General features: G+C 39.7%; 1 protein-coding gene across 1 annotated transcript; it reads left to right on the top strand.

Moving 5' to 3' along the window:
* The first annotated feature begins 406 nt into the window (after window positions 1-406).
* On the top strand, window positions 407-9,125 carry ZIM2 (zinc finger imprinted 2). The gene is made up of 3 exons (XM_027767622.1): window positions 407-530; window positions 5,894-5,986; window positions 7,744-9,125. The coding sequence occupies exons 1-3, from the start codon at window positions 407-409 to the stop codon at window positions 8,709-8,711; spliced, it is 1,185 nt and encodes a 394-aa protein (XP_027623423.1). The 3' UTR covers window positions 8,712-9,125.
* Window positions 9,126-16,516: the final 7,391 nt, after the last annotated feature.

The following is a 16,516-nucleotide window of genomic DNA, read 5'->3' on the forward strand; positions in this document are numbered from 1 at the left end:
TTTGAGTTCATTTCTGAGACACTGGAACTAATCTACCTAAATTTATAAAGCTTGTAAGAACCAGAACCAGAATTTAAACCCAGCCTGATTTCTGAGGCTGAGGTATAACACAGAGCTTTTAAGTGTTCCCTTCTCACCTTCTTTTAAAGTGGCTTAAAAAGATCTCCCACCCTCAATCCAAATCTGTAGTAACTAGAAGCAGTAACTGTCTCAGACATGTTTCCATTTTTCTCAGACTACAAAGCAAAGAAAGGTGTAATGTTAAATACTGTGATAGGTGGATTATAGCACTTGGAGGCTTTCTGCCTTCTTGAACGGCTGCTTCATACTCAGTCCTCGGTCATCCCTCTCCTTGGGGTAATTCCTGGACCTTAATTACTTAGGAATGTTTCTGGTGTTTTAGGAGATGGTGACCTTCAAGGATGTGATTGTGGACTTTAGCACAGAGGAATTAAACTATCTTGGTACTACTCAGAGGAACCTCTTCCGGGAGGTGACACTGGAAAATTACAGAAACCTGATCTTCCTAGGTAAGTATGCTTTCTTTTCTTTTCTTTTTTTAAAATTTTTTATTATTATTAATTTTTTTTTTTTTGCTATAGGGCGTGTATGCTCGCCAGAAAGACAGAGAGAGACAGAGAGATAGAAAGCAAGAAATCACCCCCCAGGGAGGATGGCTATGCCGCAATCCCTTCTTCTCCATTCTCTTCTCGGGATCTTGGGCACACACGCATATGCACCTGGCGTGAGTTTAACCGACCTGGTCTGGGAGTCGAACCGCGGTCGACTACATGGCAGTTCAGCGACATAGCCATTATGCTAACTGCTGGTCCCTAGGTAAGTATGCTTTCTCAATGGAACTTAGTTTCTGTCCACTAAAGCAATGGTTCTAACTCTGTTGTGTCCTCCCATCAGTAATGGTGGTTTACCATGTCAGTGAGTCTCAACCCAGGTGAGGCAATATTCTAATATTAAACTCACTGTTAATCATAAAGTACCTAAAAATTATTTAGTATTTAATATATGTTAGGCCTAGGTCTAAGTGCTTTAACATGTTTCAATTTCTCACAATAGCTCTTTGAGGCAGAGATATATTTTTTATTAATGTATTTGTATTGCCATTTTACAGATGAAGAAATTGAATCATGGAAAAGTTAAATTACTTTTCAAAAACTGATATATGATCTGAAGAGATATAACTTCAGAATCTGTGTTAATGTACCTTCACAGAGTTTTGCTTAATCAGGTCTCAGTACAATAGAGGATTTGCAATAATAGATTTTTTTGTTTGTTTGTTTATTTGGGTGTTGTTAGAGCTTTTTTCCTTTGGGTGCATACACTCACTGGGGGAGAGAGACAGTGAGAAGGAAAGTGAGAAATTACTCCCCTCCCCCAGAGGGATGGCCACACTGTAGTCCTTTCTCTTTCATTCTCTTTCTGGGATTTTGGGCACAGCATGCACACTCACGTGCCTGGTCTGTGTTTCAAGTCACCAAGTCCAGGACTTGAACTGCAGTTGGCCATGTGGGTATCCAGTGACATAACCGCTATGCCATCTGCTGGTCCTGTGATAATTGTTTTTAAACAAACAATGGAATTGCAGAAAATGCAAGAACTCCAAAGGCTTCAAATGGCCTTGAAGTTTAAGAGTCAGAGACGAGGTCAGCTCCCTAGCCTAGTGGTTAAGGGAGCCAGATCCCACATGGCTGACTGCAGTTCAAATCCTAGCTCCAGTGGCTTGAGGCACATCTTGGTGTGTGTGTGTGTGTGTGTGTGTGTGCGTGCCCCGAATCCCAACAGGATGGAAAAATGGAGAACAGATTGTGGGTGGTGTGACCATGCCCTACTAGGGTGTACTTTCTCCATCTCTGTTTTTCTCATGTCCTCTGGCAATAAAAAAAAAAAAAAAAAGAATCAGAAACTGTTGGCCTAGCTATGATGATACAAGCAGTAAGGCAGTACGAGAATGGGGACATATGGGAGGCCTGGGTTTGATTCCCAGACAAACCTAAACAGACTGCAGTAGTGTACATCTGTAATCCTAGCTAACTGGAAGGTTAGGGCAAAAGATTGTGACATGGTGATATACTGTAAGAAATACACATCTCTCTATCTGCTTATCCATCCCCTCAGTTAGAAACTACCAATCTCTCTTTATATCCAGAGGCAGAATTGTTCACTTAACTTCTCACAAGCAAAAACAACAACAACAAAAAAAATTGTGGCTTTTAGTGGCTTTTTGAGGGGTTGAGGTCTTCTGAAAAATGAAAATGAAATAAAAACAAATACTGTTGTGCTGGCAGTAACTTGGTGTTCTCGTCATTGCAAAGTCAAGGACCTATTGAAGAGAGGAACACACCTTACCTCAAACTTGATACAGGGGTGCAGAATTTTAACTGCAATTTTCTTTTGTTTTGTTTTTTTGCTCTGGAGGGTCCATGCTCTTGCCAGAGAGAGAGAAAAGGTAGGAGAAGGCATCCCCTGTGAAGAATGGTCATGCCACAGTCTGTTCTCCTCCATCTCTACCTCCTTTTGGGATTTTAGGCATGCATGCACATCACATGACTTATTTCTTAATAAGAGACTTAAACCACACAGTTGGCTATATGGGATCCGGTCACCTTTATCACCATGCCATAGACCTGGCCCTGATCTTTACTGACCTCAAGAAAGTGCCTTTTCCAACATATTGAATATTTTACATTTTCCTCTAGGTTACCACATTTTATGACTTAAAATAGGGGGAAGAGGGACCAGCAGGTGGCATAGTGGTTAAGGCACTGGACTCCCATGTGGTTGTGGTTAGAGTTCTGGACCCAGCGGCCTGAAAATCATGGCAGGCATATGTGCATGTGTGTCCAAAATCCCTAGAGGAGAATAGAGGAGAAGGGATTGCAGCATGGCCAGCCCCCTGGAAGGTGATTTTTCACTTTCTGTCTCTCTATTTCTTGCTGTCTCTGTGGCAAGCGCACACATCCTACAGCAAAAATCTCTCACAGAAGAAAAAAAAAAAGAGGGAAGCTATCAAGAGAGATTGAGTAATCATTTTTTATCTTTTTAGCCTTTACATTGCCTTTTTAAGTGTGGAATGGGTATAGTGGCTTAAATCAAAGATTATTTTTGGTGATACACAGACAACATGAAATAATTCCTTAATCAGTTTTTGAAAAAAATCTTCTAATTTTCTTTCAAACCTGATTGTGTCAGATACAAAGTGTCAGTTTAGTGTTAGCATGTCTCTGCATCTCACTGATCTTCCATTTCAATGAAGAGAGAGCAGACCCCAAACCCTTAGCCTTAGGCAAAGAAGTAAGGTAGCTCTTGATAGCCTTTGTTTCTGTGTTTCTGTGTTTCTGTTACCACATTACCTCCTTTTTTGTTTTGTTTTGGTTTTGGTTTTGGTTTTTTGTTTAGCTTATTTTTTCAGATGATCTTGTTCTATTGCCCAGGCCAGCCATGAGGCTTATGATCCTTTTTCCTCAGCCTCCTGAGTCACAGGTGCATGCTACCTTCACAATCCCTTAGTTGGACTAGGAATTGAACACAGGCTTACCCTATGGTCTTAGCCTGCACAGAATCTTAGCAGTGCATGCAATAGTAGTTATCCCTAGTTGTTTTTTGGTTGGTTGTTTTGTTTTGCAGATGACACTAGTTTTCATTTATAAGGTTGACAGAAAGTTTTGAAATGAAATAAAGTAGGTCATCTAAAGAAAAATATCAAATAAATACTGAATACTATTAAAGGTGGCACATAGATATGACCAAAATACAAGGATCATTCACGAATTTGTCAGTTAACTTTTGATATGCTAGGTCTGGTGTAGGCACTGGGGTTGCAAAATTGATATGAATTCTTGTTCTCATGGATGTTATATTAGAGTTGGGGAGAGACAGATAGTAACAAAGTAAATAATAATGTGGTAGGCAAGTATCAAACTTTGGAAAATAAGGAACTAATGGAGGGGAAGGAGAAACATTTTAAGACAAAAGTGGGGAATAAGGTTATCACAGGAGGAAAACAATTTATATTGTTCACTTTCTTCTTTTTTCTTTTTTTTCCTGAGAGATTTTTGCTATAGGGCATGTGTACTCACCAGAAAGACAGAGAGAGACAGAAAGTAAGAAATCACCCCCCCAGGGGGTAATGGCCATGCCGCAATCCCTTCTCCTCCATTCTCCTCTCGGGATTTTGGGCATGCATGCACACGCACCTGGCGGGAGTTTAAGCCACCGGGTCTGGGACTCAAGCCGCAGTCAACTACATGGGAGTCCAGCAACACAGCCATTATGCCAACTGCTGGTCCTATATTCTTCACTTTCTGAGTGGCTACATCTGGGTCCCAGTGGTGAAGCATAGAGCTCAGCATACTGGTTTCAGACCCTCTTTTCAGTTTTTACTCTTTATTTATTTATTTTTGTTTGTTTGTTTTAGAGATTTTTCCTATAGAGCATGTGTACTTTCTAGAGAGACAGAAACAGAAAGTGAGAAATCACCCCCCAGGATGGGGCAGGGATGACCATGCCACAATTCCTTCTCCTCCATTCTCCTCTCAGAATTTTGGGCATTCATGCACACATGCCCAGTATGAGTCCCAAGCTGCCGGTCTGAGACTTGAACTGCAGTTGACTACATAGGAGTCTAGTGATGTAACCATTATGCCATACTCTGGTCCCCAGTTTTTTACTCTTTAGCACAGTTTTTTGACCTTGACTATGGATGTAAGGCTAGATGATTCTTTGTCATGGGGGCTTTGCTGTACAGTATATTGAGCAGCATCTCTGGCTCTACCCACTAGATGCCAGAAGTACCTCCCTCTTCTCCCACAGTTGTGACAACCAAAGATATTACCATAGATTCCTAGATATCCCTGGAGGGCAAAGTTGTTGAGGACCACTGCTCATACTTGGAAACAGGTTTCATTTTTATATCTAGTGAGAGTTGGGCCTTCCTTATTATTCCAAAGCCTTTATTATTATTATTATTATTATTATTATTATTATTATTATTATTATTATTATTGAGAGGTTTTCACTATAGGGCGCGTGAGCTCGCCAGACAGACAGAGACATAGAGACAGAAAGTGAGAAATCACCCCCCAGGGGGAAGTGGTCACGCCACAATCCCTTCTCCTCCATTCTCCTCTCGGGATCCTGGGCACGCACGCACACGCGCCCGGTGTGAGTTCTAAGTCACCGGGTCTGGGACGCGAACCACGATCGACTACGTGGGAGTCCAGCGACACAGCCATTACGCTAACTGCTGGTTCCCAATTATTTTTTGGTTAGTTCTTTTTCTTTTTCTTCTTCTTCTTCTTTTTTTTTTTTTTTAGAGACTTTTGCTATAGGGAACATGTGTTCGCCAAAGAGACCAAGAGAGACAGAGAGACAGAAACTGGTAAATTCTCCAAGAAGGATGGCCACACTGCAATCCCTTCTCCTTCATTCTTCTCTTGGGATTTCCGCCGGGTCCAAGACTTGAACTGTGGTCTGCTATGTGGGAGTCCAGTGACATAATCATTTCACTCCCTGCTAGTCCCATCCCATAGTCTTTTTTTTTTTTTTGAGAGAGATTTTTTTTTTTTTCACCATAGGGCATGTGCGCTCGCCAGACAGAGAGAGACATAGAGACAGAAAGCGAGGAATCACCCCCCAGGGGGGATGGTCACGCCGCAATCCCTTCTCCTCCATTCTCCTCCCGGGATCTTGGGCACGCACGCACACGCGCCCGACGTGAGTTTTAAGCCACCGGGTCCGGGACGCGAACCGCGGTCGACTACGTGGGAGTCCAGCGACATAGCCATTATGCTAACTGCTGGTTCCCCCATCCCATAGTCTTTAGGACCTAGATTTGAGAGTTGCTGAATCCCTGTTACAAGTCTTCCTCCTTCAACAGGGTACAAATTCTCTAAACCTGATATTATCTCACGCCTGGAGGAGGAGGAGTCACATGCAATGGAGGGAGACAGCAATGTGATGACATTTCGAGGTGAGTAGGAAGGGGAAAGTTCGTTGAGATGAGAATCATAGGAAGGCAACACCCCTGCCTGGTTAGTTGAGACAGGGTGGGAAATACTAGTCACCAAGCATTTCTCAAAGTCCTGTCAGGTAAGAGAGTGCTAGTAAGTACTCTCTTTCATTTCTTTCCCAAAGCTCATTTCTTCCTATAGCATATGTTCCTCTTGCACTCAGCCACAGGGAGATGAGTTTTACTTTTCTCTATGTTCCAACTCCTCCATTCATTTGTGCATTTCTCCTTGCAATTAGAAATTGTAGGTCATCTTTAACTGGGAGAAACAAAAACCCTTGACATGATACCATTTCTCTTTCCCACTTTCCCTCAGATTTGTTGACACCCAAAGGTCAATCCCTACCATCTGGGTTTCATCCCCCTACCTCTACTAAAACACACATACTGTTCTGTACAAACTTCCCTGAAAGGACCTCACCAGCATCCTTACAGATCAAGAACAAGAACCTTCTAGACTTTATCTTCTCCAAACTTTGTGATTCTAATTGTATAATGCTTACCATCTTCATGAAGTCCTCTTCTCTGAGCTGGAACATGTTGTGTATTAGCCATGATCATTGTTGTCCTTCAGTTAGTAGTTAAAAGGATACACATCCAAACTGGCTTAAGTTATGGGAGTGGTAGTTTATGACAATTCTGGTTAGCTAGGCTTCTGGAGTGGCTGGATTTAGGAACTCAGTAATGTCATCAAAGACCTCATTTTACTTTCTCTTTTCTACTTTGCCTTCAACTCCGACAAAAAAATCCTAGATGTACCTTTTTTTCTTGTCCAAAGAGAGAGCGAGAGTATTCAAGAAGCATTCTTACATTTTTTTTTTTTGAGAGGTTTTTGCTGTAGAGCGCATGCGCTCGCCAGAAAGACAGAGAGAGACAGAGAGATAGAAAGCGAGAAATCACCCCCCGGGGAGATGGCCACGCCACAATCCCTTCTCCTCCATTCTCCTCTCGGAATCTTGGGCATGCACGCACACGTGCCCGCCGTGAGTTTAAGCTGCCGGGTCTGGAACTCGAACTGTGGTCGACTACGTGGGAGTCCAGCGACATAGCCATTACGCTAACTGCTGGTCCCTCAAGAAGCATTCTTAAGAGAGAGGTATCATCTTTCTCAGAAGTCTTGACTCATGTCTCCTATTTTTTTAATTGTCCCATACTGGGTGAGATCCCTTTCCTGAACCAGCAGCTGTATCCAGCATAATGCCAATCGACAGAGCCCTCTTCCACCTTTTCCTGTGCAGGCTGAGAAGAAGCCCAAACAAAAATCAGGGAGTTGCTACACCTGTAGCTTTTCTTCTTTGGAATTTGAGGTGCATATTAAAGGTTCTGAAGCATCTTACAGCTTACTAGACTTGTACAATTATTTCAAAATTGACTTGGCAGCAGAACTCCCTTTATAGTCTCAGCTATTAGGTTTTCAGAATATTAGTAATCTACCAAGTGTGGTTTGAAAAATGCTGATGAACTCTAATCCCAGTTCTTTGGTGTCCATGTCTTTGGCATCTTTGTTATCATGAAATGTTCCTAGATGGTCTCTTTTTCACTTCTTCCTTACCCTTCCTTGCTTACAATACTTTCCATCACCTTCCCGTTTTCTCCTTACATTCCCAGAAAACTTTCAGACTTCCATCTGTTATCTTTGGTTTTTTTCTTCTGTTTCTACTATCACAGCATGTCTATTTGAGAAAAACTAGTACAAGTAACTTCTGCATTTATTTTAGATGGGGAAAAGAGACATGAAACCAAAGAACTAACTCTAGAACAATGCCTGCCTGTAGAAAAATCATCCTTGAAGGCAGCAACGGAAGAGGTGTCAGTAGGTAATGTCTTAAATGTCTTTATAGAGAAGTCTTCTGAGGACCCATCAGAATCACACCAGGGCAACCAGGAGAAACTTTGGAGTCCTGTAACAGTTAGTGACCTCAAGACCCTCTCTCAGGAAAGAAGTCATAGCAGTGATGAATTTGAGAAAAGCTCTGATCATACTAAGAAATCAAGTGGGTCTCTTGGAAAGCATCTCCAGGAGTGCAGTACACTTGGAATGTGTATCAGTCCCCAGTCAGTGAATGACAAGCCTTTCCTCCAAGAGAACAAACACAAGAAATGTAAATTTTGCAAAAGAGCCTTTAATACCCAAACAGCCCTTGGTATACATGAGAAGATTCATATTGGGAAGAAACCCTTTGAATGTAAACAATGTGGCAAAGCTTTCTGTCTAGTACCACAACTCATCAGACATCAGAGAACACATTCTAGTGACAAGCCCTCTGAAAGCAAAGGAGGTGGAAAATCTTTCATCCAGCATGCAAATCTCTGTGTAAAATATGATAGGCAGGACTACTATGAATGTTTTCAATGTGGCAAAGCTTTTATCCAAGAGGCACATCTTTTTCAACATCTCAAAGCCCACGAGGCAGCAAAATTCCCTCCCCCTAGGGTGCTCCACAAGACATATTTAATTCGCTATCAACGGAAACAGGACTATGTTGAAGAGAGAGCCTGCCAATGTTGTGACTGTGGTAAAGCCTTTAATCGGAGTTCACATCTTATTCAGCATTATCGAATTCATGCTCTAGAGAGGGCTTACCAGTGCCAACTGTGTGGGAAATGTTTTAGCCGACCCTCATACCTTACTCAACACTATCAGCTCCATTCTAAAGAGAAACCTGTTGAGTACAATCACTGTTAAGAAACGTTCAGTCAGAGAACAAACTTTTCTCAGTATCTTTGGCTTAATCCCAGGGAGAGAACCTGAGTATTCTGAATTTGAGAAGGCCTTCCATTAGCTACCCATACCTTATTCAGAATTATTCATAGTTTAGTTAAAAAACAGAAAATGGTTGCCAGGGTGTAGGACAACCTTGCAAGAGCACATTCAGTACATGTGTCAGCAGTCACAGAGGCCAAAAGCTTACAAAGAATACTTTTGTTGCATAGGAGAGAAGCAAATACACTTAGCCCATCTTCAGCAGTATTCATTGAGTGGAGAATCTTGATTTTGTTAACCCACCAAAAACTAGCAGTCTGACTTAAGTTTTTATAGAAGAGTTTACACACAAAAAGAAAGTTTACCTATAATTTCCTCACCACATGGGGTTAATCAGCACAGTATATGGTAAAAAGATTTTCAAGGTATATCTAAGTTGATTCATCCACAAAGCTGAAATTATTAATTATATATTTATATCATACATCTAAGTTATATGTTGTTATATAATTTTATTTCATCCTTTAAGGGACTATGTGAGGTACCTAGTGCAGATACATACTGTTTTACAAATAAACACACTTAAAACTCTTAAGTTATCGGTTGATTTGGCTACGGATGTAAGGGATAGAATAGTAACAAAACCTAGATTTTTAGAAATTTCTGCCATTTCTTCCTAAAGAAAAGGTATAGTACTATACTGACTACAGTCATCTTCCTATTTAATAATCACAGCATCATTTTACATTAAATCAGATGAGGACACTTGTTATCAGGAGTTCAGAAAGCTTTCACAGGTGAAGTTCTGATAGCTATTTTCCTCATGATTTAGGTTTAGATGTTGATTTTTCTGAGACACTAATTTAGGGAAGTATATTTTTGCTAACCACTTCTTGGAATTGTTCTTATAGACTGCAAATCTGTTACAGATCAAGTAAAGTTTTTTGTAGTTGCTTAAGGATTTTATGAGATACAGGATTTAGATGACTTTTTGAGACACTAATTCAGGGAAGTATATTTTTGCTAAACATGTTCTTGTAATTGTTCCTGTAAATCACAAAGCTGTTACTAACCAAGCAGAGTTTTTTTGCAGTTGCTTGAGGGTATGGGATTTCTTATTCTCTTTTTGCTTTCTTACTTTCTTTTTTAATACCAGCGAGTGCTTGCCCATACATGAGGGCCCCGGGGGGGGGTGGGGGGACAAGCAGGCAGGCAAGCAAGCAGGCTTATTAAACTGCTCCTTTTCCCTCCATTTCCCTATCCTGGCAGAATCCTGATCACATGTGTGCCTGGTGTGATTTTCAAGCCACCAGGGCTGAGATTTGAATCTTGGTCAGTCAAGTGGGATCCAGCTTCCTCTGCCTAGCACTGAGCTGTTATACTACAAGCCTGCCTTTCTCCTTCCTTTTAAAAAAATCTTGTTTGTTTAAAAATCCTGTTTTCTGGGCTCTAGTATAGTCAGCTTCACCTAAAATCCTGTTTATGTGCTGGACATGCATCACTTATTAAAGGTATGAGCCCTGAATTACACTGAACATTTCTTTCATATCATATTGATATGATGTTTAAGTTTCCCATCACCAACTTGAATGGTGGTCAAATACAAAGATACATGATAATTGGATTTTGAGTCAGAACCTGATTCCTTGTCTAAAACGGGTAGATTGTTGCTGTTGTTATTTATTTTCCTGCTTTTTCTCATTCAACCATTTTTGAGGTTGGCTTATAGGTTTAAAATCAAGATTTTTTTTTTTTTTGAGAGGTTTTTGGTTCAGGGTGCGTGCACTCATCAGAAAGAGAGAGAGACAGAAACCAAGAAATCACCCCCCTGGGGGGACGGCCATGCCACAATCCCTTCTTCTCCATTCTCCTCGGGATCTTGGGCATGCATGCACATGCCCCGGCATGAATTTAAGTCAGCAGGTCCAGGAGTCAAACCGCGGTCGACTACATGGGAGTTTAGTGATATAGCCATTACACTAACTGCTGGTTCCTAAAATTATGAAACTTGAAACAAATAATACTTGTCAGAATCTGTACCACCCAAATGGGTACAGGCTACATAATCTCTCTCCTCTTCATTTCACAGTTCTTGATTAAACAGTCCTCATCGGTTGGCTCTCTTTTCTTACCATAATCTGGCTTCTGATCCTGCTACCACCACCATAAATGTGATGTTGACCTCCATGCCTTGACTTAAGTGGTGCATACTGACTTTCTCTTCTGTGAATTTGTTATTTATTTCTCTGTGTAATTAATAAATATTTTGCAGGAGAAACTTTGATATGCAGATATCCTCATTCTTCTCAAACATTTACCCACTAAATTCTAACATCTATCATGTGGGTCTTGCCACAGCCATTATTATTCTGATGTTACAATAGTGATTTTCTATTTCTCTCATTCCTTCTATATTTTGTAATTAGAATTCTTCTGTGAGGAAGAGTTATCTTCTTATTTATTAATTTATTTATATCAGTATATATTTCTGGATATTTATTCTGGGCTATAGTCCAATACAATCATTATTTATTTTATTGTTCAGATTGTTCCAGCTCTGGCCATTGGGAGCTCTTTCAAATTGGCTCCTGTGCCCTTTCAATATGCTCCTATCCTTTTCTCAAACTACTTTCTTTCTACACCTTCCTCAGATTCTCTCCCTTTACCTCCAAGAAAACCCTATCATGTCCTTATGATACTTTCTACTTCATCATGACCTTATGAAATCTGCTTCTTCCCACAGGGTCAAAGTTTATTCAAGCCCTTATCAATCTCAGTTGATTCATTCCTGCCTTTGCAATTTTTCCTAAATCTACATTCAGCCTGGGGTATTATTTATTTATTATACTTTTTTCAATAGTCTTTTCTCTTTTTTAAACTTTTATGTGTTTACTTAAAAAGAAAAAAATTTTAAATCACCTCAGGCAAAGGTCTTGATCATCTCCAAGATATCCCTTTATAGTTGGCTTGTTTAAATTTGAATCTAAACATGGTCTGCAGGTTGCATTTGGTTGTTTCGTCTCTCAAGTCACTTTTTTTAAAGAACTATTTAATTTTATTTATTATCATTATTCTTCAATTTTATGAGAGAGAGAGAGAAAACAAGCTACCAGGGCCTGGACTTGAACTGTGGTTGGCCATGTGGGAGTCCAGTGCCTTAACCACCACTCCACCTGCTGGCCCCTCAACTCAATCTTAATATAAGATGATCCGCTATCACTTTTGGAAAATACTTCATGTGACCCTGAGGATAACATAAAGATCTATTTTCCTCCTTCTCTCATGAATATGATTTTTTAAAAATTTGAATATATTTCTATTTAGTTATATTTTTAATGTGGTAAAAGTATAAAATATACCACTGTAACTATTTTTAAGTGTATAGTTCAGAATCATTTAGTATACTCTCAATTATGTAACAGATCCTCAAAACTTTTTTATCTTACAAAACTAAAACTGTGTACCAATTAAGCAATAACTTTTCATACCACACCCTCCCTGGCAAGCACCATTCTAGCATTCTTTTTTTTTAAAAAAAAAAAAGAACAACTTTATGTGATTATGTAAGTAATAACTTGGAAGAAGTGAGGTCTGTTGTCTTATGGTACATACTTCTTTCTAAATGTGTCTTCTTCCTGGGGTGTCTTTACGTTTGCTGCCATTGCCTTTGCATTTCCCATATGTGAAAGTCAGCTCTAGAGTCTGGCTGCTTAATTAATCTTCACCTTCTTTAGCAAGGACACATCATAGGTGGTTCTGGGTGCTTTCCATCATATTCCACCAGGGGCATATGGTGTTGGGTTTTTCTAAAGACAGCCTTTTAAAGTCCAATAGGTGGAGCCAGTACACTAGTCTCTGGTCATTAAATCAGATGAGGACACTTGTTATCAGGAGTTCAGAAAGCTTTCACAGGTGAAGTTCTGATAGCTATTTTCCTCATGATTTAGGTTTAGATGTTGATTTTTCTGAGACACTAATTTAGGGAAGTATATTTTTGCTAACCACTTCTTGGAATTGTTCTTATAGACTGCAAATCTGTTACAGATCAAGTAAAGTTTTTTGTAGTTGCTTAAGGATTTTATGAGATACAGGATTTAGATGACTTTTTGAGACACTAATTCAGGGAAGTATATTTTTGCTAAACATGTTCTTGTAATTGTTCCTGTAAATCACAAAGCTGTTACTAACCAAGCAGAGTTTTTTTGCAGTTGCTTGAGGGTATGGGATTTCTTATTCTCTTTTTGCTTTCTTACTTTCTTTTTTAATACCAGCGAGTGCTTGCCCATACATGAGGGCCCCGGGGGGGGGTGGGGGGACAAGCAGGCAGGCAAGCAAGCAGGCTTATTAAACTGCTCCTTTTCCCTCCATTTCCCTATCCTGGCAGAATCCTGATCACATGTGTGCCTGGTGTGATTTTCAAGCCACCAGGGCTGAGATTTGAATCTTGGTCAGTCAAGTGGGATCCAGCTTCCTCTGCCTAGCACTGAGCTGTTATACTACAAGCCTGCCTTTCTCCTTCCTTTTAAAAAAATCTTGTTTGTTTAAAAATCCTGTTTTCTGGGCTCTAGTATAGTCAGCTTCACCTAAAATCCTGTTTATGTGCTGGACATGCATCACTTATTAAAGGTATGAGCCCTGAATTACACTGAACATTTCTTTCATATCATATTGATATGATGTTTAAGTTTCCCATCACCAACTTGAATGGTGGTCAAATACAAAGATACATGATAATTGGATTTTGAGTCAGAACCTGATTCCTTGTCTAAAACGGGTAGATTGTTGCTGTTGTTATTTATTTTCCTGCTTTTTCTCATTCAACCATTTTTGAGGTTGGCTTATAGGTTTAAAATCAAGATTTTTTTTTTTTTTTGAGAGGTTTTTGGTTCAGGGTGCGTGCACTCATCAGAAAGAGAAAGAGACAAAAACCAAGAAATCACACCCCTGGGGGGACGGCCATGCCACAATCCCTTCTTCTCCATTCTCCTCGGGATCTTGGGCACGCACGCACACGCGCCCGGCGTGAGTTTAAGCCATTGGGTCCGGGACTCGAACCGCAGTTGACTACGAGGGAGTTCAGTGATATAGCCATTACACTAACTGCTGGTTCCTAAAATTATGAAACTTGAAACAAATAATACTTGTCAGAATCTGTACCACCCAAATGGGTACAGGCTACATAATCTCTCTCCTCTTCATTTCACAGTTCTTGATTAAACAGTCCTCATCGGTTGGCTCTCTTTTCTTACCATAATCTGGCTTCTGATCCTGCTACCACCACCATAAATGTGATGTTGACCTCCATGCCTTGACTTAAGTGGTGCATACTGACTTTCTCTTCTGTGAATTTGTTATTTATTTCTCTGTGTAATTAATAAATATTTTGCAGGAGAAACTTTGATATGCAGATATCCTCATTCTTCTCAAACATTTACCCACTAAATTCTAACATCTATCATGTGGGTCTTGCCACAGCCATTATTATTCTGATGTTACAATAGTGATTTTCTATTTCTCTCATTCCTTCTATATTTTGTAATTAGAATTCTTCTGTGAGGAAGAGTTATCTTCTTATTTATTAATTTATTTATATCAGTATATATTTCTGGATATTTATTCTGGGCTATAGTCCAATACAATCATTATTTATTTTATTGTTCAGATTGTTCCAGCTCTGGCCATTGGGAGCTCTTTCAAATTGGCTCCTGTGCCCTTTCAATATGCTCCTATCCTTTTCTCAAACTACTTTCTTTCTACACCTTCCTCAGATTCTCTCCCTTTACCTCCAAGAAAACCCTATCATGTCCTTATGATACTTTCTACTTCATCATGACCTTATGAAATCTGCTTCTTCCCACAGGGTCAAAGTTTATTCAAGCCCTTATCAATCTCAGTTGATTCATTCCTGCCTTTGCAATTTTTCCTAAATCTACATTCAGCCTGGGGTATTATTTATTTATTATACTTTTTTCAATAGTCTTTTCTCTTTTTTAAACTTTTATGTGTTTACTTAAAAAGAAAAAAATTTTAAATCACCTCAGGCAAAGGTCTTGATCATCTCCAAGATATCCCTTTATAGTTGGCTTGTTTAAATTTGAATCTAAACATGGTCTGCAGGTTGCATTTGGTTGTTTCGTCTCTCAAGTCACTTTTTTTAAAGAACTATTTAATTTTATTTATTATCATTATTCTTCAATTTTATGAGAGAGAGAGAGAAAACAAGCTACCAGGGCCTGGACTTGAACTGTGGTTGGCCATGTGGGAGTCCAGTGCCTTAACCACCACTCCACCTGCTGGCCCCTCAACTCAATCTTAATATAAGATGATCCGCTATCACTTTTGGAAAATACTTCATGTGACCCTGAGGATAACATAAAGATCTATTTTCCTCCTTCTCTCATGAATATGATTTTTTAAAAATTTGAATATATTTCTATTTAGTTATATTTTTAATGTGGTAAAAGTATAAAATATACCACTGTAACTATTTTTAAGTGTATAGTTCAGAATCATTTAGTATACTCTCAATTATGTAACAGATCCTCAAAACTTTTTTATCTTACAAAACTAAAACTGTGTACCAATTAAGCAATAACTTTTCATACCACACCCTCCCTGGCAAGCACCATTCTAGCATTCTTTTTTTTTAAAAAAAAAAAAGAACAACTTTATGTGATTATGTAAGTAATAACTTGGAAGAAGTGAGGTCTGTTGTCTTATGGTACATACTTCTTTCTAAATGTGTCTTCTTCCTGGGGTGTCTTTACGTTTGCTGCCATTGCCTTTGCATTTCCCATATGTGAAAGTCAGCTCTAGAGTCTGGCTGCTTAATTAATCTTCACCTTCTTTAGCAAGGACACATCATAGGTGGTTCTGGGTGCTTTCCATCATATTCCACCAGGGGCATATGGTGTTGGGTTTTTCTAAAGACAGCCTTTTAAAGTCCAATAGGTGGAGCCAGTACACTAGTCTCTGGTAGTGAGATTTTAAAGCTTTCCCCATAACTAGATAGCCTTTCCAGGCCAGCTACTTTCATTCCTTTTTTATTACTTCTTCTAGACTTTACTTGCCTCATAATCATCACCCAAGCTTGTCTTTAGACACCTGGGTTAAGAGATGGTCCTGGTATGGGCTGTTTGTCCAGGACTCTGGGCCAGGACTTAAGGCTTCTTGAAAAACCTTAATTAGGGAAAGTCAGGGAGCATCAGACTAGATTACATTTGTTCTGATACTCTCTGTTTGCCACAAATGGCAGCAATGACAATATGAACAGTTAACACTGGTTGTCACCTGTGGAGTCTGGAATATAGGTGATACAAGCCATTGCCTTCCTAGTTTATGAATAAAATGTCAGCTCACTACAAGGGTGGTGCTTCAGCCTATGAGTTAGCTTTCAGCCTGCTGCTTTTCTCACTCTCTCTTGGCAGGCCTCTGAAGATAATGTAGTGAACTGTTTCCCTACTTTCCTGCCCACTTCTTAACATAGCTGACAGTTTTGGCACTGCTGTTAATTCAGGTTAAATTATTCAAAACAATTTTTTTTTTAAAGAAACTCATTTTCTCCTTTTTGGTAATTCAAGTAATATCTATGCTTTGAAGAAAACTTTAAAAATTCATCTGTTTTGGGACCAGCAGTTAGCATAATGGCTATACCGCTGTACTCCCATGTAGTCGACTGTGGTTCGAGTCCTGGACCCGGTGGTCTAAACTCACAATGGGCACGTATTCGTGCGTGCCCAAGATCCTGAGAGGAGAATGGAGGAGAAGGGGTTGCAGTGTGACCACCG

Source organism: Tupaia chinensis, unplaced genomic scaffold (genome assembly GCF_000334495.1).
Source record: "Tupaia chinensis unplaced genomic scaffold, TupChi_1.0 Scaffold144336_1, whole genome shotgun sequence".
NCBI lineage: Eukaryota > Metazoa > Chordata > Mammalia > Scandentia > Tupaiidae > Tupaia > Tupaia belangeri.